Genomic DNA, 27,153 nt, shown 5'->3' with positions numbered 1-27,153 from the left:
CGATAAAGCGGCCGGGCCCCGCTCATTTGGCCGCTATTAGGTTGCTAAAGCCGTGACCCGGGTCGCTGTTTTTTTCCTAAATGCTGGAGCTTAGGGCATGCTTCAGTGAACTAAATTGCTACCGCGGACGGGATCAGCCGAGCGCCCGGGCAGCTGGTATTCGGGGTAGCGTTTATGGCTCTTTAATGAATATTGGCTTCATTCGTCTGTGAAAGATCGTATCGCGGGCGTGCACCTCAGCTGGGATCGTGGCTGGTGTTTGCACTCACCCGCGCAGCCTGGGCGGGCGGGCACGCCGTGGCGCGGCTGGCCGAGGAGCAGGTGGCTTTGTTGTAGTGTGGTACCTGCGTAGCTGGCCTTTTCAGCCTGGCATCCCATCGATGGCTCCAGTCCTGTTGCCATCCCATACGGTCCTGTTGCTTCGAGCCCTGTGCTGTGAACCGGTGCCCGCTCCTTCACCGTGAAGTGCTGCGAAGCGTCAGCTGGGGCAGTGAAGAGCAGGCATCTTCTGGCCATCCCTGTTCGTTGTTGGTGTCAAGTGCGACCAGGAAGTATTTGGAGTCAGAATCTTGACTCTGTCATTCGTACTTTTTCACACAGGATGCTCACGGGTGTAGGCTTTCAAGAGAGGCTCATCAGATGCAACAGAATCTCTGGAGATGCTCTTTTTAATGAACAGAATATTTGCCGAGCTGAGATGAGAGCTGCACACAGTGTCTGGCTTTTCCTTTTCTGGCAGCTAACTAAACCAGAAATACGTTAAATTGATGCTTCACTATTCTTGTGTCTATGGAGCTAAGATCTATTTTCGTTTATTGAGCCTTGCAATCCCCAAAACTGTTTTAGGCTTGCCTTTCTGAATTTGATCACTACAGAGAGACGCTAGAAAATGAGTCCTATGTGGCACAAATGGTAGGCAGACTTCTCTTTAACAGCCTAGTTAATGAAATACTGATAATAAACTTGCTGGGTATCAAGTGCAGCCTCATAGCTCCTTGAGAGCCTGGAGCTGTTTCTGAGATATTTTTTTTCCTTTATAAACTTATGGCCAGATGAAACTGGCTATTCTGTACTTTTTCAAATGCTTGCATTAACCTTGGTGACTGCTACAGGCTGTTGTGTGGAAGGCCAACCACTCTGAGAACAATAAATTTAATAAGCATTGCAAACTAAGAGCATGTTTTTGTATTAACTGGAGGGGGGAGGGGATTAAATAGCTCTACTTTTTTTTTCCTTCTTCCCCTGACACTTATTCTCCAGCTGATCCTTTTCCTCTTTTTTGTTGTGTGGCCTTCTTTGGTGTCAGTTCTAAAAAACCTCATTGATCATGAGTTTCAGGCACCTCAGAAAGTCTGCTCTAGCAACAAAAAAAAAAAATTGATGGTGAGTTAGGCAACTAGTTGTGAATACCTGTTTGTGGCTTGTTGTCACAGTCTGCCATGGTGTAAAGATGGGCCTACTCTTTATCTGTGCAAGACTTGAAGTTGCATTGTGAATGTTAAGCTTTGGCTATAGAGCATTGTCTCATTATTTCCATAGCAAAAAGAGCTGTACATGTTAAGGAATTCTGTGTTTTGTGCATTTATGTTGGGTTCTTGCACATACATGGGCATGAAAACGCTAACAGAAGGTCCCTTTGCTGGTTCCTCATGTTGAGCACCTGTGTTGCAGCCTGCAGGCACACTGTGCTTGCAGTGTGAGGCAAAGAGCAAAGGATGAGTTTTTTCCTCTTGCAATAGGGCTGAGACACAGAGTATTAGACAGAGTTTTGGTTATCAATGGGGTTGAGTGAGAGAGTGTAGTGGAAAGAGGTGAGGACAGACGAGGTCGGGTTTGTTTCTGCATGAACTCAGGGGTCCGTGCACCTCCACAAGGAGTCTACCCTCAGCCAGCTCTTCCCAAACTTGCATAGGAGGGTTCTTTTCCTGATTTTAGCTGATAGGACCTACATTGATGGAGAAGTATTTTTTCTATTAAGAAGCAGATCCCAAGAAGTACTGAACATCTGAAGCACCTTCCAGTATCATCAGGTTATTGAAAGCATTCAGAACCTTCTCAGAGTGGAGCCAACCAGGACAATGGCCTGAAACTTTTATGGGCAGATACCCAGAACCTGAGTAGTGCCTTCCCTACTTAGAGTGTGATCCTTGATTTATGGCTAATGCCATTTGGTAATAAATTGGTACTGAAAGAGTATCTTCTGTGATGCTCTGGTCTGTTTTTGCAGCTTTACATCGTAACAAAAAAGTATCACTGGCCTCTGTGTCTTTGATAGCTAGGAGAGGCTCTTCAGCCTGGTGCCTCTTTTATTTTTGTGTTGATATAATTATGATGTTAGGAGTGGTGTGTTTTGGGTGTTTTTGTTTTTTTTTTTTTAATCAATATGACTAAACCAAGTCGAACCTCTAAAAAAAGAATACATCTTTAGTCAGAGGCACCTTTTACTTACAAGTGTTGTTCTTGCATTTAGTTAACTCTCTTAAAAATACTATGTGAACACAGCTGCATCAATGTAGATTTGTAGGTTTTTGTGGCTACATAATCTAGGGTACTGTCGGCAACCTTTTCCAGCTTCATTCTTGCTACATTGTGTCTGGAAGGATTTTAGTGTATTCAGAGACTTGGGTTGGTTGGCCTCTGTTCAGTAGACTATGCTTAATTTAAGAAGTTACACCATGATGCATCTTGTGAAAAGCATGGCATGTGACCAGTCTTACAGTTCTTGCTTGGAGAACTTGTGGGGAAACAATAAAAATGCTTTGGTTTTTCTTACGTGCTGCAATTACAATGCAGATTTTAAGCTCCTGAGTTGACTTTCACTATACACTTCTTCAGGGGCATCCTCTGCACTAGATAAAGTTCTTACATGTTCTGTTCAATGTATTGGTCTGATTTGTGCAGAATTTTTTAAAACTGCGTGAGAAAGTGATGTAGAAATTTGAATTTGTCTCTTCACAAAAGAAAGGTGGTGTATTGGCCTAAGAGATTTATAATAAAAAACTGATAACCTGTTTAATTTTGTATTTTTAGCATTTTTATTATGATAGCTTATCCCTAAATTATATCCCAAGATACTATGTACTATCTCAGTTGTAGATAAAAATATTTCTTGGGCAGGTATTGAAGAGCGTATTCTGAAATAGAAGATAACTCTTCTTGAGTGATGAACTGATTCAGCTTCAGTGATTTTTTTTCCCCTTTTTTGGTCTGTTTTTTGAGGAGTTAAACAGGAATGTGGGTTCTGCAATACCAAGAGAGTGCACACTCCTAATGTGCTAGAATCCTTGTTGCTGTGTTGGGGATTGGTTTCTTTTAACTATAACAAGTTTGGGTGGGTTCTTGTTGTTCTTTGCACAGTTTTTAGTGGATACAAACTATTTTGCTTCTGTATTCATGCACATGAAACCTAAAATGTGATAAGTTTTTGAGTAAATTCAACTAAATTTCAGATTTTAGATGAATGTGTGAATAGGCCTTGAAGTGACATAAGAGTTTCTGCTTGGTTTCTAAACAGTCTTGACCTCACATTCTACATAGTTAGTGTTCAGACAAAGTCTTGGTTGGGGAAAGCTGCATAATCCAAGCTGGTGTTCTTAAAGTGTTAGGTGATGCTTAAAAAAATGAAATGTCTTTCAGCAGCTTTTCTTTCTTGGGCCGCTTACTTTTAAGACCTTTCTTTTAAATAGTTAGACTCTTTAATTTAATTGGACAGTTTAGATTCCGAAAGTGGCAATATGGAATAGATCAAGGTCACTTAGTGATTCTGGTATACTTCAGATCCTGTCTTTCCATTGCTGTTGCCAGTTCCATTGTTTGGTATCTGCGGGACATAGAAAACATTTTTTTTCTCATGCCCCAAATGTGTTAGAGAGGCTATGTTTGCAGGTAAGAGTTTTATTTCACAGAAACTTTGTAAACCTGTAGATGCTGTCCTTTGAATAAGGAAAAGTGGGTTAAGGGCCATACTAGCAACTCTGTATTTTTCTTCTGAGGCCCAGGTGTGGTTTGGATACATTGCCCGAAACGTGAGCAACCACAGTCTATACATAGGGCCTCTTATTGTTTGCTGAACACCCCTCTCATAGGAATTCTGTCTTTTGTCACATAACAATGAGGATTGTTTGGGCTCTGTGTTGACTGATCTATCAGCTATAACAGCCTTGAAAATTTACACCTTCTGTAGAGCACAAGGGTTTCTATTTTATTATCCTCCTTTCAGTTTGGGAAGTTGATTAGACACAAGGATGAGGGGTCTGTCAGTCGTTTCAAAATAAAGATATAGCTGAATGCAGGAAAGAAAACAACAGCTGTAAGGTGCATGTAACTGTATTAGTGTTTGGATCAGATGTGAATCTTTTCATTGATGAAGGTAATGCTTACCTAGGTTTGCATTGCAGAGTGATCACAGATGACATTTAATATTTTTCAAATGAAACCAGATGGAAAGATTTACATCACTAATGGGTTTTTACACCACAGGCCTAGATCAGAATTAGTGTCTGAAGTATGTAGTAAGAATACTTGGTCTTCAATTCCAGCTCTTGCTATGTACTACCACACCATGTTGCTCTGCAGTATGCTGCTCCCAAATTCTTCAGTCAGACCTCCAAGCTTCAAAGCAACATGGTGATGAATTTCACAAAAGGTTGGAAATGCAATCTTTTAGTAAGTGAGAATATCTGCATTTAGTAAGGACAAAATATTCCTTCTAATACCACATGCTGATTAGCATTTTTGGCTTGTTGTCAGTATCATCAGCTCATGTTTTTTAATACTGCCAGCTTGTGATGTTTATTCTTTTAAACGGAGTTCTGATGTTTTGTGATTGCATGAGGATATTAGCTCTCCATTAATAAAAGAAGCATTTTTAGTTTAGTTTAAAACCACAAATGTGGGCCCAAAGAGCTGTAAAGCCCTACAAAAAAACCACAACAGTATTTAAATATCTTGTACTTCTTTGTGTTTTGGCTCATGTTGCTCTGCAGTATGTTGGTTTTGCTGTTTTTCACTGTGTGTGCAGGATAACTTTCTGAAGTGCAAACTGACTGTGCCTATATGAAAGTCCTTGTGGACATAAGTAGGGTATTTTCAATCTAACAAAAGATGGCTCATCTCATGCCAGAGCTCTTCAGCATACAGAATTTATTTCTTCTCTCTGGCAACCTGGTAAGGTGACTAAATTAATTGCCAGTGAATGTGTAAGTAAGTTCCTTCTATCTGGGGAAGAGACACAAAGCAGGAAATGTAGCTGACAAGTGCTCTTTTGCTAGATGCAGTCCTGCCCTAAAGCTTTGTTGCTTATAAGAACAAACAGTAGGAAAAGCATAAATCTTTGATGCTGTGCTGTATGTTTTGGTGGAGCAACAGAAGAAAAATTTGTTCACAGGACCCACATTAGCTTTTGGCGTTGGAGAGTCTGAGTAAGCAAGATGGCATCCAAGATCCACTAGGAGCTGTTGATATGGGGGAAGTAAGTTTGCAGATTTCTTTTTTTTTTATTATGACTTGGAGTTTTTGTATGGAAGACACATCTGTTTTCCACATTTTATTAGCTTTTACAGCAACTATTGCTTAGTCTTCGTTTATATGATTTTGACTCTAATAGAGGTGAAAAACTTTAAAACAATTAAAATGAGGTAATAATTTTGTCATCTGTAATACAAATTTCACAAGAAATACAAATGAGCATTGAGAGCACAGCTCTGGCAGTAAATAAAGGAGAAGTGAATGCAGAGATTACAAGGGAGTTTCATGTTTGTGTTTAGTTGTATAAACTGCATGTGCTTTGGATGGCTGATGGAGAGACAAACATTAAGAATGCATATTGAACCCAGGAAAAAAAATCTAGTGCCTCTTTTGATATTTGTAATAAAATGGCAGATGAAATTCAGTGTTGATGTATGCAAAGTTGCATGTATTTTTAGAAGAAGTCACATGGCAGTACAGATGCATGGATAGGCCCTAAAATACCATCAGTACTCAGGAAAGGGAATGAGGGCGCTTCTTTAAAATGTCATCTCAACCCAGACATCTGTCAAGAAATTTAGAGTATTAAGAAGGAAAAAGAGAGAAATATCTCATTTTTACACTGCTTAAATATAAGGTTTGCTCTTGTCTTCCCTGCTGCATTTCTGGTTGCATCGTCTCAGGAAGAGTATCGAAAACCCAAAGAAAATACAGAGAAGTATGGTGTGGTAATTGAAGAAAAGCAATTTCTTCCATACAAGCAGAGATAAGTAGTTGCAGTCCTTCAGTCTGAAGAAAAGACAACTGACTGGTATGAGAAGGTAATATTCCAGATGTCTTTGAAATCAGAAAGAGATTAGGCAATAAGCAATTTTTTTCCTTGTAGAAGAACTCACAGTTATAATCCAGGACCTGTGTTTTCATGTGAGTGTAGTTGAATTCTCACTTGTGCAGTAATGTTAGGGAGGTGAAAATGAGTAGACCCGGAATTGGTACAGTGTCTTCAAAGACAGGTCCATTGTGGGTTGGTATTAAACATGATGTTCAGATATGATGGTAGAAAATGCTGAAGTTGTGTTTACTGGAGCATAAGGATAGGTCCATGAGGTATGATTCCCTGGATACCCTGATGCTTTGCTATGGACTAAAGACATTCATTATTCCTCCTCATTGAGGAGGAATCTAGAATCAGTTCTGGAACAGGAAATTACAGTTAGAAAATTGAGATATTCTGTCTGGTGTCAAGGAGTGCTGTCCAGTGTAATCAGAATTGCATTGACTGCACAGGAGGTGAGACTTTTTAATTCAGAGGTATTTATGAAGATACTTAATCTACTCCAGAGGCACGTAGCTAACAGATTCCTTCTGCTTGGAAGTGCTGCCTTGATGTATGAGGAAAGGCTGTTGGCTTTCTGACGTCTGTGTTTTAACAAATTTGTAACTTTTTATGTAAGGTCCACAGTGCTGAGTGGACCTGTATAGACAACCTGTGTAGAGAGATGATGCACTCTACAATGAGTGATCTCTTTTCTCAGTGCTTTCTTTTTGCTTAGAACCTTGCATAATTTCAGATTTCAGCAAGACTGGAGAAAAGGTCCAGAATTCTTGAGAAACATCTATGCTGTTTTTGCAGCTATTAATTTTCTGCTGGCTAATCTGTATCTTTCACTCCCTGAGCCACTGCAGTCCTGGAAACAGTAATGGAAAACTGTTCTACTGAGAATATTGCTTAAAAGAGAGGAGAGCATTGTTCTCTGGTGCATCCACTTGATTACTTTTTATGATGACAAGAGAGTTCTTGGATCTAGTCCTATTTCCTGTTCACATATCATTGCTTTTTCATCAACATCAGGTTTCTTCTAGTCTCTAAACTGAGATTTATTTTTCTAATGATTATGTACAAAAAGATTGGTATTTTAGAAATCTATTTATTCAGCATTAAAGGAGAGTATGAAAATATTTTCTGTGCCTTTTATCCCTAAGAACAGTATTAAAAAGAATTCAGGGAGTTTAAATTAGAAATGTTATTAATGGAATAACATTTAGGAGTGGGCTGTTGCATCTTGTGCAGAAAGGAGAGCCTTGGGGTTACTAGTTGGAGTTCAGTACACAAGGTTAGCAAACAGCAGTTCTGGTCAAAGTTCCTGCTACCTTTACTGTAGTGTCACTGTGCATTCTTTTGGGTACCCACATGTTCCTTACAACACATAGGCACTCAGAATTTGTTTCAGGCTCCATATGTAAAGGTACCTTAAAACCTGCATATTTTATACACTTCTATTGCTAATTTTTGCAATTTTATACACTGAAAAAGATGCAGATAAGAATGGAGGCAGAAAAACTTTTTCCTGGAAGATCCAGCAATTCTGAGTGATTACTGGGTTGTATCACTTCATTTTAAATGAGCAGAAGTGTGCCTTGATCTTAAGTGTATTAAAGAAACATATCACCAGAAAAAAAAATCTCTAACATCTTCCTTTTCTCATTTTGCTTTCTGTTTTTGTGGTCTTGGAGCTGTATTCAGTGCTGTGATTTATTTAGGATTATGTCACAGTGAGTTGTGGTTGCGGTGAGTATTTCTGCTGGGTGGCAGGTTGACTGGCTCCTGCAGTTCTGTCAGGTGTTGAGTCTTTTGGTTCTTTCCTGAGAACTTGATTAGGATCACCCTCCCCTTTTGCCCACCAAGGTTCTTGAGGCTAGTGCTTTTAACTTGGTGCTTGAAGCCATCAGTTGCAGAACATGCTCTGATTAATCTTTTCAAAATCTGGTCTCTTGTAAATATTATGAGTAGGGATTTAATCTTGTATTTGCTGACAAAATAGATATTTAAAACAATGGCTTTGTGAGTTGCAGCCTGTGTGCCTGTGTCAGAGTTGAATGAGATTTTTTTTTTTAAACACCAAATACTGAAATTGCTTTTTACTGATACTTGTACTCATAGCTGAATACTTGAAAAAATGGACAGAACAGATGCTTGTTGTGAATTGAATGTTGCACAGCTGCAGGGCAGACATCTTTCTAAGTCATTATAAACAGCCACATTTTTACAAGGTATGATTAAAATAACAAAGTCTTGGGTGAATAGGAAAGGTAGCCATGAGTTTGTTTTCCAGTGGGAGAAATTATTTAATGTTTGTGAGATGACTCTTTGCCTGGGCAGAAGGGTGCTTTTTGGCAGAGATGCATGCATATATTGTTTGGCATATTTGATCTGATGACTCCATTTTTCACCTTAGACATGTGAAATCACATCTGTGAAGAATTAGTCTTTGTAGAATTGTGTCAAACAAGGTATCTTTCTTTCATAGTATTTGTAGGTATATTTTTACATTTTTTTCTTTTATTTTCATGCTTACGGTGTAAAATCCTTTCAGAAAGCAACAATAAACTGTAAGTAAATTACGTGTAAGTTTTCCAACAATTGTTTTGTTGCCCAATTGTATGGTCCCAAGTGAGTTGCACAACCAAAGTAATGAAAGATTACAAGTATGAAGAATAAACTCCCCATTGCAGCAGCAGATTATCAACTATATCTTAATTCAGTCAGACTGATAGTCTGAAGGATAGTATCACTAAACTTTTAATTATTTAAATCAATTCCTGTCACTTTTTCAAGGATTAAACTGAAATACTTCTGGGAAGGGAATGTAAATTTTCAGAAGAAAGGATAGGTGAATATAATAGATATTAATAGTACTGTTGGATTTAATGACCCTTTTTTTCACAATAGAATGTAGTTTATAAGCATTATCTTGCAGGCTTGAAGAAGGGATTATCTTAATATTTCACTGGGAAATGCATAAGGGAAACATTCATCAACTCTGTCACATACATTAGTGTATGTGACAGAGTTCATGCCTTATAATAATTAAAATGGCCTGTAGTTTCAGAATGTTAACAGCAGCAAAACCAGCAATGGATGAGTAAGGTAACACGGGATGTAGGTTGTTTTATTCTGCTGAAGCAAGGATCCACAGGGGCTTGCTGGAGAATTTGAACTGCAGCTTAGTTCTCCCACTAATGCATAGCCTGGAAGTAGTGAACAAAAATTTTAAAAAAGAAAACAATTTATAATGCTGTGCTTGTCTAGAATAAGAGCAAACTGTATACATGAAGAAGCTATAATGGTTTGCTGCTGCTGCCTGTTTACTTCTCTTGCAAGCTGAAATAATAATTTACTTTGTATATAAAGTTGTGTCTGCCAGCAACATCGATTCTGCCAGGATACTGGAAATGCAAATCATTCAATGTATCGCATACTGTTTAAGTATGGGCTTGAATTGCCACAGACCGAGGTTAAACATTAGGAAACTTTCTAGTAGAGAGGGTAATGAAGCACTGGACTAAATTGCTTGGGGAAGTCATCCATCCCTGGAACCTTTGGAACAAGGTCTGCAAATACTGTCAGGAGGGGTATGGTTTATGACCCCGCTTTGTGTAACTGTAGGATTTCTTGAAGTCAGTTCCTATTTCTCTGTCAGTTTTTCCTTTCTGGGAGAAGCTCAGAGCACAAGAGATAGACTTAGATGTTTGGTCTTAAAACTGAAAAAAACCCCAATCTCTTTAAACTGAAATGGTGTTTGAAGTCAGCATCTCTTTATCATTAATACCATTCTAGATTACTTCCAGTAAGAAATAAAAATCAACTGTGCTGTTGAAGTTTGTTTTCAGGTTTTTGTACTCTCTGCTTTTTGATTTTCAGACAGTTCAGTGAAATACTGTTTGTTTGAAATTTATGTGTAATAGTTAACAGCAAAAGAAAAATGTTGCTAGACATTTTTTTATTACTTGTAGTTAATAAGATTTGTTATTTTGTTTATTTTTTTTTAAATCCCAATTTTAATTAAATGGGTATTTCAATTCAATTTTTTTTTGGAGGGAGGGAAAAATCAGAAAGTAGATGCTGAAAAAATGTTTTGACTGATGTGTTTGAAGTCTGTGTCATCCAACACTTCATCTTAGATAATGTGTGAACTTTTTAAACATGTAATGAAAATGTTCTGCTTGAAGGCTTTAAGTTTTGTCTTTCAAATATCTTATATAAAGTAATTCCTCAATTACTTAGTTTATTTTACCTAGTTGCATAGGAAATATGGCAAATATACAGTAGTTTTTATTTTGGTGTTGGAGAGCTGCATTTATTTCCTGGCTTTTTTGTGCTAATTAAAGAAGGTGTTTTTCATCTGTTTCATCAGAAATTCGTAGTCCATCCTCAGCCTCTCTGGGTGACTGCAGAAGACATAGAATTGTGGCATCACAGCAGATTGGAAGTTGAGCAAATTGAGGGTAAAAACTTTTAATATGATTATTCCCAGCTTAAGAACAGATTAAATAAAATGTTCTATTTTCTTGTTCTACTTTAGAAAACTAAAGCAATAAGGGTCCAGAAATGTGCAAACATTAAATTAAATGCATTATTCTGGTATATAGAGGAAGATAGCTTCAGTGATGGTAAAGGGAGAGAAAAATACAAACACAGAAGCTCTTTAGAGTACACTAACAGGCCAAAAAGCACTCAATTAAAATGATTCTTGCAGATTGTTTTTACATGAGAGTAGGTAAAAATAAATTGGACTGAAACCTTACATACAAATCATTAATGTTGTGTACAGGCATTTTTGGGATCATTAGGTAATTTGAGACCTGTAATGAAATACTGAACTAGTGAGTGTGAAGGTGTTGACACCTCTACACTTAGCTGCTTCTGTAGGAATGGTAATATGTATCTGTATAACCTGAATTTGTATGACATTTTTCTAAGGTTGTTTAATACAGCCTTGAAGAAGGTGTTTCTTTCAGGAGAGAGGGGAGAGATGGGAGGAGAAGTAGTTCTTAATAAACAGTATTCTTGATAATGTCTTTATTTTAATTCCTTTAGACTATGTCTGAATGTATCCAGCTCTCATTTGCTGTTTGTAGAATTGGCATTTACACGGTAAGGCAATGTTCTAACTAACTAACTATTTTTTGTTAGTGATAGTGCCATTTGAGTGAAAAGAAGTTACTTAAGTTTTTTAGGATTGGATTTAAGTAATGCAGATAGCAAAAGGGAGTTGTCATGCTAGTTTGCAAAAAACAGACTACAGTAGATTTTTGTCTTTTCCAAGGTTTACTAAAACCAGAAGAGAAAAAGTATCCTTCACTTTAGTTAAAAAAAGGTAAATAAAAATTCAGCCAGACTCTTGAGATGTAAGAAAATTTAGAATTCATGGGCATCAGTTGCTGAAAATCCTTGTGTAATGTAATTGCTGGAGGGTTTATGTACATTTGCCATAAAATATCTATGGTGTTTGAGTAATGTCACATATTAAAACATGTTAGCTAAATGCACATATTTTAAGTTTTGTCTGGAGAGCCTTAATATTTTGGAAATTATTATGAGTAAACTTAGCAAAAGTTATATAAAATACGTAAGTAATTAAGTAAACATATAAAAGAAGTAAGAAGTTTACTTCAATTATGTGTCCCAAATATGCTAGCATTTTTTTTCTGCTCCCAGTTGTTCTAATTAATGATGAGAACAGTTAGATGAATGGGGTTTTGTAGAAATTAACTTTAATTTACACATTACAATGATGTACTGTAAATAGAGCTTGCACAATGTATAATCATGCTTCATATCCTGGAGCTTTTGGAGTGGGAATGCTGCTCCTTCTGTTAACACTTTTCAGGGGGAAGCCTGGAACTTTCCACTTCATACAGTCAAAAGTATAGGCGAGTCTTGAACAACAGTGATGAGGGCTAGGTGCCATCAGTAAGTCTTGAGGACAGAATCTCAAAGCTTAACATTTGCTTTTGTTCACAGAATTTGGTTCCAGGTAGTGTTTAATTCTGCTTGAGGTTTTTTCCCATGACATTTGCCTGTTTTCAATATCTGAAAGTTTTTTAAATGGTAGAAAGGAAGAGTCAAAGACGTATTTCCTTATGGTATTTAAATTTCTTAGGAAGACTTTCTGTCTAAAAATTACTGTGTGATAAGAGTATACTATCTTAAGGATCAGAGAGGGTTACAGTCTGAGGTTTCAATGGCTGCAAGGTACTCAAATGGTCTGCTAGTTCTTTAGAAGGCTAGCGTAAGCTGCTCAAATTAATTTGAGGGAATGTCCAAGTATAAATATGTGTGTATTACAGACCTGGGTATGAGAAGGTAAAATGTAGTACATCCTCTGACAGTAATCAGTTCTGTTTTGGTTTAAAACAGGTCAGGTGTTGTCTATATACTAGAGTGCTCTGCTAAATTGTAGTAGCTGCAGTTACTGTGATAGTTAAATAACTGGTATCTCACTCTGGCCTTTTGGGCAGCAAAATACTTAATTTTATTAAATGTTTTAAATTGCAAAATAAAAACAGCTTGCTTCATTTATTAAAATGCTGAAAGAAATTGATTTCATTAACTGCTGATACTTAAGGGTGGATAGTGAGGAGGATGATGACTAGGCTTCAGAACACCTGCAGATGCAGCATTATGGTGACAGTGCACCAGGCAGGGCATGCCATGTAAAGTGCATTTGAAGGCTAAAATAGTTCCTTTAGGCAAATGCTAGCTGCAGAGTACTTGCTTACGTAAAATGCCTGTCATTGGAAAGGTGAGTTTCACATGATCTGACTGGAGGATAGGTTTGTACCGTTTTGGTATCATAGTAAACAGAGAGGCCTGCTGAAGTGAGCTGTGCAGAAAGGCAGTGTGATGGTTTCTGCCTCTGCACCATACCCTGTTTGTGCTTGTAACTGTCGCTGGATTTGTTGTTCAGGTGTGTCAGAAGTCTGGCAGCTGTCAGGTATTGAGTGCTCCATACTCATGTCAAGAAGCAAAACTCCAGTTCGTATTTCCCTTCTAATTAATTCCTTGTGTCTTATGCTTTCTGCTGCATGCTGTTTTGCAGATTCAGTTGATTTTCTGTTTGCTAGCTGATTGATTTTTATCCAAAGTCTAAGCAGTCTCTCAGATGCCAGTCCTCAGCAGCAGCATGTGTTCAGCTTGTACTGAGGTACTTGGACACTTCCTGTTCTGCATGTCCTCATGGTACAGTGTTGCAAGTAAGGCTCTTAGTCCTTTGGACTACAGACATCTCAACTGTTAGTCTGTTATCAAGCTGCTTATCAGAAACTCTCTAAAGCACCCATTACATCAACTGTACCACACCATTAAATAGGCTTCCTGTTTTTATGGAATGTACAGATTATGAGATGGGGGAAGAGTTTATATGGTGATCTATGGCAAAACAGCCTGTGCTGCCTTCAGTGAGGAGAAAATCTACATCTTCACAAGAATACAAGAGGATATGTAATGCCTATTTCAGGTGAATTAACTAGATGAGATTACTTTTAAAGTATATACCCTTGAAAAAGAGGAAGAGCAAAGCAGAGGTGGTTAATATGAAAACTATATAGACATTTGTAGGGGTCTGAAACTGTTAGATCTTTCTCTCTAAAAGAAAAACATTGTCATAAACTCAACTGAAAACTTTTGGGATTAAGAAATCAACCAGCCAATGAAAATAAAACTCGACTTGTTTCACATAGCTTCTCTCAGAAGTACCAGTTTTTTCAGGTGCAGGTTTCTGCCTCTTCCACCATACTAGCATCTGCATCAGATGTGTCAATTGGATGTGTGGGAACAGGCAGATAAATTTGTGAATCTGCATGACTGTGGAGACAGTGAGCATATGACAGCTTGTAAAAAAGGCTATAATTTATTTCCTTTCTGTTTCTGATTTAATTTTCTTGACCAGGTAAAGAACCTATTAAAATAATGATGGAGAATTCTACCTACATGAACCTCAGAGGAAAATAGTCCACATTTTTTTGTCTTGTAAGACAGTTTTTGTGATAGAACACCTGCCACCTTTATACATATTGGAACACTTTCCACCTTTATACTCCATCTTGGAAACAGTGTGCCTGCATATATACTCTGGAAGGTTCTCTGATACTCTATACTAGCCCTTGAGATTTTTTCTTTTCATTCATTTGCATATAATTTTAAGCTTTTTTCAACAGGGGTAGTAAAGCATTCTTTTTGTCCCTAACCTTTAAATGTGACTGCAGGAACATGCAAAAAGTAATTTTCACATAACTTGTTGTTTTAGATAGAAAAACAAAGACAAAAGCCTCTACAGGGATGAGAACCATGCAAAAATACCTGAGGAAGCCTAGTGGAAGCATGGTCTTTTACTGGTGTATATTAGAAGGTAAAATACTGAAAAATGCATTTTCCTGTTTTGGGAAATTAGAAAGTAAGTTCTTCTTGGTTTCAAAATATGGCATCAGTAGATAAATAATTTTATTTCAAAGCAACACAAGGATTACAAAAAGCTCCCTGTAGTTTTTTCTGCTTTCAAATGCTGGGTATGGCAAAAGTGATGCACTGTGGCAACATTGCATCAATCCTGGCATCTTCTTCCTGAAAATCATGAGTAACTGATATCTGAGTTTTAGTAGCCTCTTAGCTTGAATTTGAATGCAATGAGAAGTGGAAATAAATTATGCACTTTTACAGCTTTGCTTGCTATAGTTTGTATTTGGTTGGTACAATAAATGATGCAAATGTGCTTTTAGTTTTCTGGTTTACTTTGGACTTACTTACATTTGTCTTTGTTTATAATGGTAAATTCATGTCTTGAAATGGTTTGGCTGGGATCAGCTGCTGTGCTAAGGAATTTGTCTGATGTTAGAACAAAACAGAAATAACATTTACTCATGAAGTGGTGGAGAGAAAACTCTTAAAAGAAGAGAAATCAACTAAGCCAATAACTAAAGTCAGCCATGAAATAGGAGGTAATCATGGGAACATGCCTGGGAGGTTCCTGGAAGCAGCCTGTGACTTACAGTGTGGAAAGCTTCCTATGAGACTCTTCCCCTCCCTGACATGGTTTCCCAGTGGAAAATACTAAGTTAAAGTAATAACAGTGTTCATATAGCATATCCTGTCTACTCCTCCCTTTCCCATGTCGTGTCCTTGACATGAGCAGCATAACAAAAGCACAAAAGTGCAGCAGGAAAAAGTCCTTTTATGTGCTACCCTTGAGGGAAATGTGGGTAATTCCATTCACAGTCACTGCTGATATTCTGTGGATAGCCTGTTGGAAAGGAAAGGTCTAAATGTTTTTTGATTTCCAGCCTTAAATGAAAGGTTCTTGCTATCACCCCAGTCTTGGCAGTGACTTGTTTTGGGTGGGACTGTGTCTGCTTTGTTGTTGCAAACCTGTAGTCAGGCTGCTTGAACCATGCTAGCTGTGATTTGTGTTGCTACCAACCTAAACAGGAGAAAGAGGGGCATACTGTCCTGATGTGTGTGTCACTGTGTGCATGTGAGTGTTAGATGCACTGTGGGTTTTGTACTATGAGCTGAGACTTTCCTTTCTACTTTTCCTGAAATAAAGGAACAGTTGTAACATTTTTTTAAATGAGGAAAGTAAAGGCAGGTGAAGGGGGAGAGAATCAAGACTGGGTCAGGAGAGTGGATCAGAGTACAACTCTCTTCCCTGTCTCTCCACAGAGTTCCTTGGTTAAATGAACTGTGCTGACATTGCTGAGAGGCTCTCCTTGTGGCCAGAGCTCATGTTACCTGCTCAGAGCTCAGCAGCTTGGTGCAGCCAATCCTGCTGTGACAGCATTGCTTCCCTGGGCTACTCAGTGACATACACTGGGTTTCCAGCTCTTTGAGAAGCTCTGACAATTAGTAATTTATTTCACTGGGAAAGGTATGATTTACCAAATTAGCCTGTTAATTTTTATCAGAGTATCCATTGGACAAACTTGCAAGTTGGAATAGAGCTTTGTCCTGGGCTAGGGAGTTCATGAATACAGGTTTTGTTCCATCTGATTTGTCTCTGCTGTCCATGGCTCCTTCCTGCTCTAGAGAGCAGCAATGTTTTTCCACAGGCCATTAGCTTTAGGGAGGACAAGAGAAGCCCAGATTGTCATTACGAAAGTCTCCAATCTTTTCTGTTCAGACAAGTTGCTGTTCAATTTGCATTTATCAAAGCTGTGGGATTAGTTATCCTGTACATAAGTGCTGTTTTGCTTCTGCCCTCTGGAAGTCAGGATTCCTAATCCTCATTCTTGCTGCTTGTCCAGAAGACAGTTGTGTAATGTGTTGTCAAAATGTTGTATTTTGCCTTTGTGTTGCTCCACATGGAAAATAAACTACTCTTGTTGGGCTCAAGTGATGCAGGGGGTGATGGTATGAACATGGAATTTTTCTGATGGCTTCTGCTGAGCATCCTTTTTTGGTGCAGTTTGCAAAGTAGCCTCTTTAATTACAAAAAGGAAAAAAAAACCCCAAAACTTAATATAGTAGGTTTAAAAGGTAATTTGTAAGTACATTGCAAAGTAAAAGTATTCAAAATTTGGATAGTCTCCTATGAAAAAATGACCTGTTTAAAATCAAAGGGAATTGATTGTGGACTTTGAAAGATAGCAGGAGATTCAACTAATGTTGAATTAGTGGCAATTGCAAATATATTAGTTCACTGTATCATTTGAATTATTGAATAGGTGAAAAAACTAGAAGTGGCTCTTCAGTGGAAGTGAATTTTTTTTCTTTCACATTCTGTAATCCTGTGGTTGGGACCATGCATAGCAATGAGATGTGCAGAAGAGCAAACTGATTTGCAAGGATTCCTGGCTGGGCAGGAAGCTGTGATGAAAAGCAAGCTCCCTGTGATTATGGTCAAAGTTGCATGCCCTGCTGTCTGTGTGCATGCAGTAATATCCTCTACCTTATACCGCTGGATAAGTAAGAATCTAATAGGTGATCTGCAAGTGGAAATAGGGAGCTACAGTAATATATATCACTCATAATATTTTGCATGTAGCTGCAGGGTTTTTTTATTGCTCTGTTTTTTTTAGTCATAATCTTGCCAAAAACTGTGTTGCTTTTGCGTATGAGTTGTAAAGTATTTGTTGTTAGTCTGTATTTTGCCTTTAGCAGCAATTGGAAAACCACAGAGCACTAGAAATTATGCTTGCAGAATAATTGCATCTTTCACAAGACTCCATATTATAGCAGAAGTGGGTAAAGTTTGTTCTGCAGCTCCTAAACTTTTGTTCTGTGAGCTCAAAAATTGTCTGTTAGTCTTAGAGTGAGAGAAGATTGCTTTTTCCTGTGAACATGCATGCACTATAGCCTGAGGCTATCAATGATAAGTTACTATTATGATTGCTGCTGTAAATAGTTCAACTCTGTTTTCTGAAGACATCCTGTGTTTGTTCAAGAATAGGTATCTGTTAAGGGAAGAAGAAGTCATACAAGTGGATAGTAGATTAAAGAAAAAAAAAAAGGAAGTGCATCAAATGGCACAAAATTGAATCTGTTCATGAGTTAGCTTTTTTTTTTTTTTGGTGGAAAGACAATTTTAATTCTTACCATCACTATACTTATATCCATGGGGTTTTTAGTTTTTCTTCTCCCCTTAAAGTTGAAAATGTTTGCCTAGGTGTTGAAGTTAGTTTTCAAAGTGGTTTGCTGAATATCTATTGCTAGAGCTTCTTTATAATTATAGTCTGATGTCTTCAAAGTAGTTTAAGAAAGTATCCATGTGTAATCAAATTCATAAATGCTTTTAGAAAGGCTGTTCTACAGCATCCTTTAGAACCTTTTAAAGTAAATAGTTCTTTTAGATCTGCTTCTATTACAGTGTTTGTATTTTGATCATTTTGATTATATTGCATACAAATCATAAAGCTAGTTATGTTTTGTCATATGAAAACTTATGAGTGCCATTTCATTTTTATGGCAAGGATTTATATAGTACAAAACTATATTGAATTTTTACTGTGTTTATATTACTAGGTATTATGTTGCTTAAGAGTAGAATGCAACAGTGTTTAATAGATGTCATAAATTCATACTATGGTTCCTCTCTTATGACTATGCATACCTAAATTTCAAAAGAAAGCTTTTAAGTAAGTGTTACAAGGATCTCATATGCCATTTTGGGCAATAGATCTTTAGGAAATGGTAAAAATGTGAGAAGTGGTGTAAGAAGATCTTTTGTTAAGGAAAGCAAAGCTACATACAGCTATGACATGGTGTGTTGTAACCAAGATTTTAAAATTCTGTTTCTGGTATTGTCACAATTGCCTGTGTCAATGCAGGCAAAAATCTAGTACTTCTGTTTGCAGCAGTGTTTGTCCCAGGGGTTCCCAAACTTACAGCTTGATTTTTTAGCTTTATTTAATGCTACCAGTGAATGTTCTAGACCTACCTTGTTTCACTCAATCCTTCTGGTGTCTTCAGGACCTCACTGACACAAATTATTTGTCATGCAATTATTTTATCATGAAATGTCCTGTATTGGAAGGGACTTGCAAAGATCATTGAGTCAAACTTCTGTGCTGCACAGGACAATGCAAAAAATTCCAGTATGTGCGTTTCAAAATCCTTCTTGATTCATATACTGGGACCTTTACACATTACAGAAAAATAACATTGGTGGATCTCCAGATACAATCCTTCAGAGCTTCTCATCTGAAGGAGGGTTTTTTTAAAATTAGAGTAAGGAAAGCAGCAACAGCCAATGGAATGAAATGTCCCACTTTGTCCTCCTCTTTTCCAAATAAAAGTGTAATTTAAGAGAGGGACACACAAGTCTACTGTATGTTTGCTGGGCTTCCAGCTGGATGCTGATGACAGAACTGAGAGTTGCTGTTCAGTAGCATTTTCAAAACTTCATTTTAGTCTTGGGCACATGCTGGCACCATGTTGAACAGATCGATAATCTTTCAATGGTTTCTTTTTCAAAACAAGGCAACATGTTTCCATGCTGTAGCTGGGACTTGTACAAGGACATGTAGTAATATAGGACAAGGGGGAATGGCTTTGAACTGAAAGAGGACAAATTTCAGTTACATATTGGGGAGAAATTATTTGCTGAAGGTGGTGAGGTGCTGGTGTAGGTTGCTGTGAGAAACTATGGATGCCCCATCCCTGGAAGTATTCAAGGATAAGCTGGATGGTGCTTTGAACAACCTGGTGTAGTGAGACGTGTCCTCAACATTAATAAATGTTGCATCTGAAGCAAAAACCACAACCACAATCTTTTTTTGCTTATCTTTGCCTCAAATTCTGTTAATCATGGATTTTTTTAACTACTCTTTACACTGTAATGTAGTCAGACAATATACACTTCAACCTAATGGAAGATAATAATTTGTATGTTAATTCTGAAAGTGCACACACTTGCAAAACATGTGGAGATTTTGTTTCTTAACCACGCCTCTGTTGTGTTAGTGCTGTCTTGGAGATCTACTTACTTCATTTTGTTGTCATCTTGGATTTGGTGGAAGACATTCCAGTGTAATTCTCTGGAATACCTACATGTAAGCAATAACTCTTCTGTACACAGTCATACCTAGAGGCCTGACAAAGGCTGATACTCTGTTCCATGCTGACTTGAGTTTCTGCTGTGACAAGCAAGCTGCAGGCAGACAAGGATTACCTCAAACACATCAGTGTATTGGGAAACCATGTAAGATCTTGCCATGTGCACTTCTTGTCTGTGTGTGGAAAAAGAGGTGGGATTTGTTGTGAAGTTGAATCTTCATAGGCAAGAAATCTGGAACCATAGGGGGAAAGTGAAGCAAATGTTGACTAAGACTTGACAAAGACTTGACAAAGACTTCTGGTTATTGACATCAAGATTTGTGTTTCAGATGCTTTTGCCTTGCTCTTCATAAGAGTTGTGTGTTGTCTTTTTCTCTGCTTGAATTTATTGGCCATGGAAGAGAATGAGTCTACTAAGAGAGAGGTTTATGAGCAGATTGGGTGATATAGAAAAAAGTAACTCTTGGTTTCAGTGGTTCTAAAATGCTTTTCACTGTGCCATCTCACTTGACTTTGGACAAGAAGGTGAGTCTGAAAGGGATCAAGTGTGGAAATACACACCTTGTCATATCAGCTTAAAAAGCAATGGCCACAGTAGGTGTGAACCCCAAATACTGGACTTAAGCAGGAAAGAATAATATAGGGATCATAAAAGAGAATTTTAAATCCAAATAACCCATAAATAAGAAGGTCAAAACATGTGTTTAAAAGAAAAAGAAAAAAGAAGAAAACCAACCAACCAAAACCCTAACCCTTAGTAACTAGGAAACCCAAAAAACAACTACTTTGGAGTAAACGAAGCTGAACTGAGGCTCTAGGACTATTGGTTAATGAGCAAGAAAGCCACAATAAAAGAAACTGTTGTTTTAGGTGTGTTTTGTGGTGACCCTGTAATGAATTAATCTTTTATAAGCTATCACTCTCCAATCATAACTTAGTGGTTGACAAATCAGCTTAGATGGAGAATAGGAATAAAGCCCTTAGTAAGTACAAAATCTGAATGTATTTGAAATGCCTGTGGAACTCTTCCTCATGATGGATTTATTATTCCGTATGCTTGTATTCCCAGATCTCATGGATACTGGCTCAAATTTCCCAATGAGACACAAGCTATTTTGTTTTTCATCAGGCTAAACTGATGTGTAAAATGAAAAGAATCGATTGATACAGAAAGTTGTATGCAAGATCTTGTGGTTCCAAATCACAGTGCATACCTTGGGTGATTGGTGTCTGGTCATTTGAGTACTTATATAAGCCTTCTGCTCTTTTTATCATTGAAATTAGAACATAATTAGAATCTGTTGTGATTCCAAATTTGTTTGCAAATTCTAGCATGGAATTCATAAAAGAGAGGTTTTGTGTCTTCTTTTGTGGGAGTTAAAGATTTTCTCTTTTAAAATTCTGTAGTGTGGGAAGCTCTTTCCTGAGGAAGGAAGATGTTAGTAATCTGCTCAAGTTCTTGAATAATATTGCAAAGAATGTCACTTAATTTCATATGGTGTCACTTCTCTGTTCTCCTCGGACTTCTTATAAGCTTTCCTTACAAGGCTGCTTTATAAGAGTTACGTGCACCAGGTAAGCTGGCACAATTTTTTTCTCCTAGCATCTGATTCAAATGAAGTAACCATTTTCCCCCGTATATGTTAACTGTGATATTGTGTGTGACCAGGGTTTAAGATTTTCTGGTTTTGATTCCCTGTTCCCCTCCTTGCTGGAATATTTTTGTTAAGAGAAGCTGCTTTTGTTATATTTCAGCATGTGAAATATGCTTACTGTAGCAACTGCCACAAGGAAGGACTTCTTTTCTTAAGGAAGAGTGGAGGACTAAAAATAAATTATAGAAGTGGTATATAAATTTTTACTATTACACACTCAGTATGTTGAATTATTGCTGGTCTCTGTGTTGCTGTTTAGGCACTGGACACTGCTGTATTCCTTAGCTCTTAAACTGACATAAGTAACTTGCTGTTGGCTTTGTCTGTGTTTTGTACTGAAAACAGACTCCTTATTTGAAGAACAGGCTTTGAGTTTTGGTGGGGTTTTCCGAGATTAATTTGCGATATCAAAAAAAGTCTTTTTGTAAAGGTCTTTTTTAATAGCTGTTTTGGGTTTGACAAGGTTGAAATACATTTTGGAAGAAAAGCTTAATAGAGAAAAGTGTTTTATAGACAAATGACTTGAAGTATTTATGTGTTGGTGATGCAAGACTTCATGGCACAGATTGGTGAAGTCTGAGAAGCCTCAGAGACAGGGAGTCTCCCTTAATGCACAAATGTTTCTGTTTTTCATGTTCACATGATAGCATCATAACAAATAGAGCTGAAAGGAGCGAGATCATCTAATTAATTTCTGGCTCAGAAGCAGGATGGACTATGACCAAACCAGTCCTGACCGGACTGCTTTCCTAAAAAAAAAAACATATCAGGTTCCATAATCTCTGCTGACAAACTCTTCCTGAGCTCAACTAGTCCTACTTTCTACACTGTTTTTCTAAGATCTAGCCTAAATTTGCTGTTAATCTTTCTTGCTTTGGTTTAAACTTTTTAGCTCAAGGTTACATGGGGCTTTGAGCAATCTGGTCTAGTGGAAGGTGTCTGTGCTCTTGGGGGGAGTTTGGAAGTAGATGATCTTAATGGTCCCTTCCAACCCAAACTGTTCTATCATTCTTTGTCTTAGAGACAGCAAAAAGGTGCACTCTTTGCTGGATTAAAATCTGCCTGGATGGCTGGGCCAAGTGAGTGGTGGTGAGTGGAGTTACATCCAGCTGGTGGCCCGTCAAGAGTGGGGTTCCCCAGGGCTCAGTGCTGAGGGCATTTCTGTTTAATATCTTTATCACTGATCTGGACTAGGGGATTGAGTGCACCATCACTCACTTTGCAGATGACAGCAATTTGGGTGGGAGTGTTGATCTGCTGGAGGGCAGGAAGGCTCTGCAGAGGATCTGGACAGGCTGCATCGATGGGCTGAGGCCAGTGGGGTGAGGTTCAACAAGGCCCAGTGCTGGGTCCTGCCCTTGGGTCACAACAGCCCCAGGCAGTGCCACAGGCTGGGACAGAGAGGCTGGAAAGGACCTGGGGGTGCTGGTGACAGCAGCTGAACATGAGCCAGGCTGTGCCCAGGTGGCCAAGAAGGCCAATGGCATCCTGGCCTGGATCAGCCATGGTGTGGCCAGCAGGGCCAGGGCAGGGATTGTCCCCTGTACTGGGCACTGCTGAGGCCACAGCTCCAGTGCTGTGTCCAGTGCTGGGCCCTCAGTGCAAGAGAGACACTGAGGAGCTGGAGAGAGTGCAGGGAAGGGCAGTGGAGCTGGGGCAGGGTCTGGAGCACAAGTCCTGTGAGGAGCAGCTGAGGGAGCTGGGGGTGTTTATCCTGGAGAAAAGGAGGCTCAGGGGTGACCTTGTCACTCTCTACAGCTGCCTGAAAGGAGGCTGTGGCTGGGGACAGTCAGCCTTTTCTCTGCTAGCAAGTAATATGATAAGAAGAAATGACCTCAAGCTGTGCCAGGCAAAGTTTGGAGTAGATATTAGGATAATGTGTTCCTAATATCCACTATTTCTACTTAATATCTGCTAATACCCACCATTAAAATTCCACCCCGGAAAGGGTGGTGAAACTTTGGGACAGGTTTCCCAGGCAAGTGACTGATTCACCAACCCTTGGGATATTTAAAAGATGTATAGATGTGGCACAAAGGGATCTGTTTTAGTGGTGGACTTGGCTGTGCTGGGTTAATGCTTGGACTTAAAGATCATAAAAACATTCTCTAACCTAAATGGTTCTAAGATTCTTTTGTATGTATAATAGTAAACTTTGAAATAAAAAGACTCATTTCAAAATGCATCCATCATTGGATGGTATTCGGTTTACAGGGAGTATGACTTGCTATGTAATTAGATTTCAGTTCTTAATTGCATTTCATAGAACTATAAAAAAGCTTGTGGTGGTGTCACTGAAACTGCAGAGAAAACAAAAACTCTCCAATGTTTTTAGTGTTAGAGAATTAAAGCATTACTTTATTCTGGCTAGGATGTTGTTCTGACCAGGATGTGCAATAGAAACAATTTCATTTCCACATTGCCTGAGTTATGTGGAGAAAATCATTCAAGCACACATAATTTTTACTGGATTTTTCTTATATCTATACAGTCAAAACCCGAAGAATTTAATTGGTTCAATGTTCTTTGGTCCCAAGTTACAGTTCTTTGTATTTGGTTTCCAAATGGTTATTGATCTCTTCACCTTCGATGAATCTCATTCTTTGTTTTCTTACCTATCTTTTCCCAAACCAGGAGTCTCCAGCATGCCAGGGGTGATTTTGGAGCTGATGGTTGTTAATGTTCCTTATCTTTTGTGTATCTTCTGTGTTACTCCCAGTCTGCTGAGATGCTAAGGTCATCAGGCCTCAAGAGGTGACACAGTCCTTTGAAAGGAAACTTAAAGTCCTTTACCACGGGCAAAAGTGAACAAAACCCCTGACTAAAGTTATTTAAAAAAAATTAAACTTGGTATAATTTCCAACAGGACGTAGAAGGAACCTTAAAGATCATTCAGTTCCAACCACCCTTCCACGGGCAGGGACTCCTTCCACTATCCCATGTTGCTGAGAGCACCTTTCAACCTGCCCTTGAACACTGCCAGGGATGGGGCAGCCACAGCTTCTCCGGGGAACCCTGCCAGTGCCTCATACCCCTCAGTAAAGAATTCCTTCCTAGCATCTAACTAAACTTCTTCTCTTTTAGTTTAAAGCCATTGTCCCTCATTACTCTCTCTCTTCTTTATGTATTTATTGTATTAATTTAGTTTTTATTAATTTGTTATTTTTGGTTTAGTATTCAGTTTTATTTTTGTTTTATTATTACATAATAAAACAAAGAACCCCAAAAAACTCCAGTGAAGGTGTTTACTATGATCTTTTACAGAGAGAACTCATTCTATTTCTGAGTCAACACTCAGAAAGTTGCTTAATGTTGGAAATGTGTCTATAGGGCTAAGCCAGTGTATGTGATTTTTATGAAAGATAGGAAAAAAAAAAAAGAAATAACACTTTCTTGTTTACTGCTAAATATTTGAACAAATTGTAACTTTGTTTCACATTCAGGTTGCATGTCACTAAAGTCCAACTGTTGGCTGTCAGTACCAGGACTCTCTTTATCTTCAGACAGTTCTTGCTATTTTTTGTAACTTATTGTTTTGGTGACAAAATATTAGACTACAAAATTATCAGTTTTCTAGGTTTCCTCTTAATTTGTACTTTAATTATATGGTCCTACTTACCTGAATTACAAGTTTAAAAATCTGTTATAAGGGTAGTAATTTTTTATGGAGGAGAGTTTCTTGATTTCCCCCACCAGTTTCAGATTGCCCCTGTAAGCTGGAGGGGCAAATAGCAGTCCTTATTAAGTAATGTGATTTTTTTTTTTTCAGTGCTGTCTTTGTCAAAATGGTTCAGTATATTTACAAGACGAGATACTGTGCAGCTGGTTTTAGACTCTTATATCTTTGAAATACCCTTATACAGTTTCTGACCAGCAGGTCCTAACTGTCTTTTGAGGTGAAATTAATGGTAAACTTCTCCATTTTGTATGAAACCTAATGTGAATACCCCTGTTTAAAACTGAAGGGAATGAAGTTCAAGAGCAAGGAGAAGAAACTGTTTAGGGAGAAGTAATAATTTATTTTTTTAAAATTACATGGTGTATGTGTAGAATAAGTCCTCAAATGGAGTAAAACCAAACGCAGAAAAATGAAAACCACAGGAATGAAAACTAATTTTCAAACAATACATTTCCGTTGGCATGTTTTCGAGCAACATTTGTAAACAATTTTGCTTTCGGCTAGTTCCTATTCTGTAAAATTAAAACAGAAGTAGATTGTATTGTTAGATATTATAATACTGAATTTTGAATGGCATATTTATTTAAAATAAAGCCCAAGTGTACAAGTCACCCTATTTTCAATAAAGTGACTTGAGACAATTATCTAATAATTTGAGCAGAAGACTATATACAATTTCTGTTTTAGATGTACCTTTGCAATTGTGAAAGACAACGTATTTGTTGAACTTAGCATCACAGGTGTTTAAAAAGCCTGAAAGCAGAACATTTTCATAATGGTGGTTAATAGTATGAAATACATTTTAGAGTGATTGTGAGATTAAGATAATTTAAAGAAAGACTCTCTGTATGTTGAGGACTTTGCCTGTGATGCAGTATTTTTGAGAGTTGTTTGGCTTGCTGTGTTTTTTTGGAACTTGTTGGGTTTTAATCCTCCCACATGCCCCAGCAGATAAGGCTTCTCTTGGTCTTCTTTTACAGAAATACAGTATATAACTTGAACTTCAAATTGTATTTTTATGCACTGAATTATAAGATTATTCTAGTATATGATGTTCGACTTGATCGCAACAATAGTAGTAAGAGAAAGCAAAAGCAGTTATGTATGGGTCCAGAGGTGTCCTGTGCTAGCTTGCATCAGATGAGTTATGTATTTGGAGTACCTTTTGTTCTGTAGAAAAAATCTGAAGATGAGGAGTGCCTGAATGTAAGCTGTAACTTTTTCAGGTAACCAATCACTTTAAGTAGACAAGTGTTCAAAGTTCAAGCAGGCCTCAATTACCTTTCAGTGCAGTGCTGCTATAATTAAGCCAGGACAGGGTCCTTAGGCAGTGCCCAATTCTGCCTTTTTCAAGGGTTATGAGTCTTGGGAATGTGCAGAAAGGTGTAGAAAAACAGCTATAGCTTGGCAAACAATTGCCTTCTCTGGCAAAACTTGGGTTTGCCTCAGTCAAGCATTTTGATCAAGCTATAAACAATAACATGAGGTTTTTGTTCTATAGTTCAGTATCTCCTTTATATTTCTTTGTTTAAAGCTTAAAACCAACTGCTTCATGAGGAAATGATAAGGATGACTTTATTTTTGTTGGGGAAATCAAGGTTGAAAGTTCTGAGTTGCCACAGAGTGTGAATTGGAGGATATAAGTACAGGGGCCCTCCCTGTTTTAGCAGAAGCTTTTTTAAAGCTTTACACAAAGAGATCTATGGAACATGAGCTAAACTTTTTTTCTAAATGGCTAAACAGGATGTAGATATAAATAATAATTCAATACAAACTTATTTTGGTGGAGCTTTCTCACACACAGCTTCTTGTATATTGAGAAATGTATTTTCCTTTCAGAAACAGCTTTTTCACTAGTTTCCGGACGGTGCTTAAGAAGGATTCATACAATTTAAGAAGTATTTGAAACCTCTTTTTCCAAGGTGTTGTAATTTCTTGTTGCTAACTGTAATTTTTTTTCTTAATCAAAAAACTTCCTGATTTTTCTCAACTCTCTGCAAAATATTCATGGTTGAGCAAGAAAG

The 27,153-nt window shown here is 37.9% G+C and overlaps 1 protein-coding gene across 7 annotated transcripts in view; it reads left to right on the top strand.

The window, feature by feature from the left end:
* ARL15 (ADP ribosylation factor like GTPase 15) overlaps positions 1-27,153 on the top strand; it is a 225,458-nt gene that overhangs the window by 296 nt on the left and 198,009 nt on the right. For 4 of the 7 annotated variants that reach the window (XM_064405098.1, XM_064405099.1, XM_064405100.1 and 1 more), the window contains exons 2-3: positions 10,662-10,752; positions 11,345-11,401. In XM_064405098.1, the coding sequence (XP_064261168.1) occupies positions 11,348-11,401 (54 nt within the window). In that variant the 5' untranslated portion in view covers positions 10,662-10,752; positions 11,345-11,347. Of the gene's footprint in view, positions 1-5,386; positions 5,471-6,149; positions 6,288-8,840; positions 8,857-10,661; positions 10,753-11,344; positions 11,402-27,153 lie in introns of those variants that run through there. The other 3 variants (XM_064405094.1, XM_064405096.1, XM_064405095.1) reach the window with 3 other exon arrangements.

The sequence above is a fragment of the Passer domesticus genome, chromosome Z (genome assembly GCF_036417665.1).
Source record: "Passer domesticus isolate bPasDom1 chromosome Z, bPasDom1.hap1, whole genome shotgun sequence".
Classification (NCBI taxonomy): domain Eukaryota; kingdom Metazoa; phylum Chordata; class Aves; order Passeriformes; family Passeridae; genus Passer; species Passer domesticus.
The sequence above is the reverse complement of the archived record's forward strand: the minus strand, read 5'-3'. Positions and strand labels throughout refer to the sequence as shown.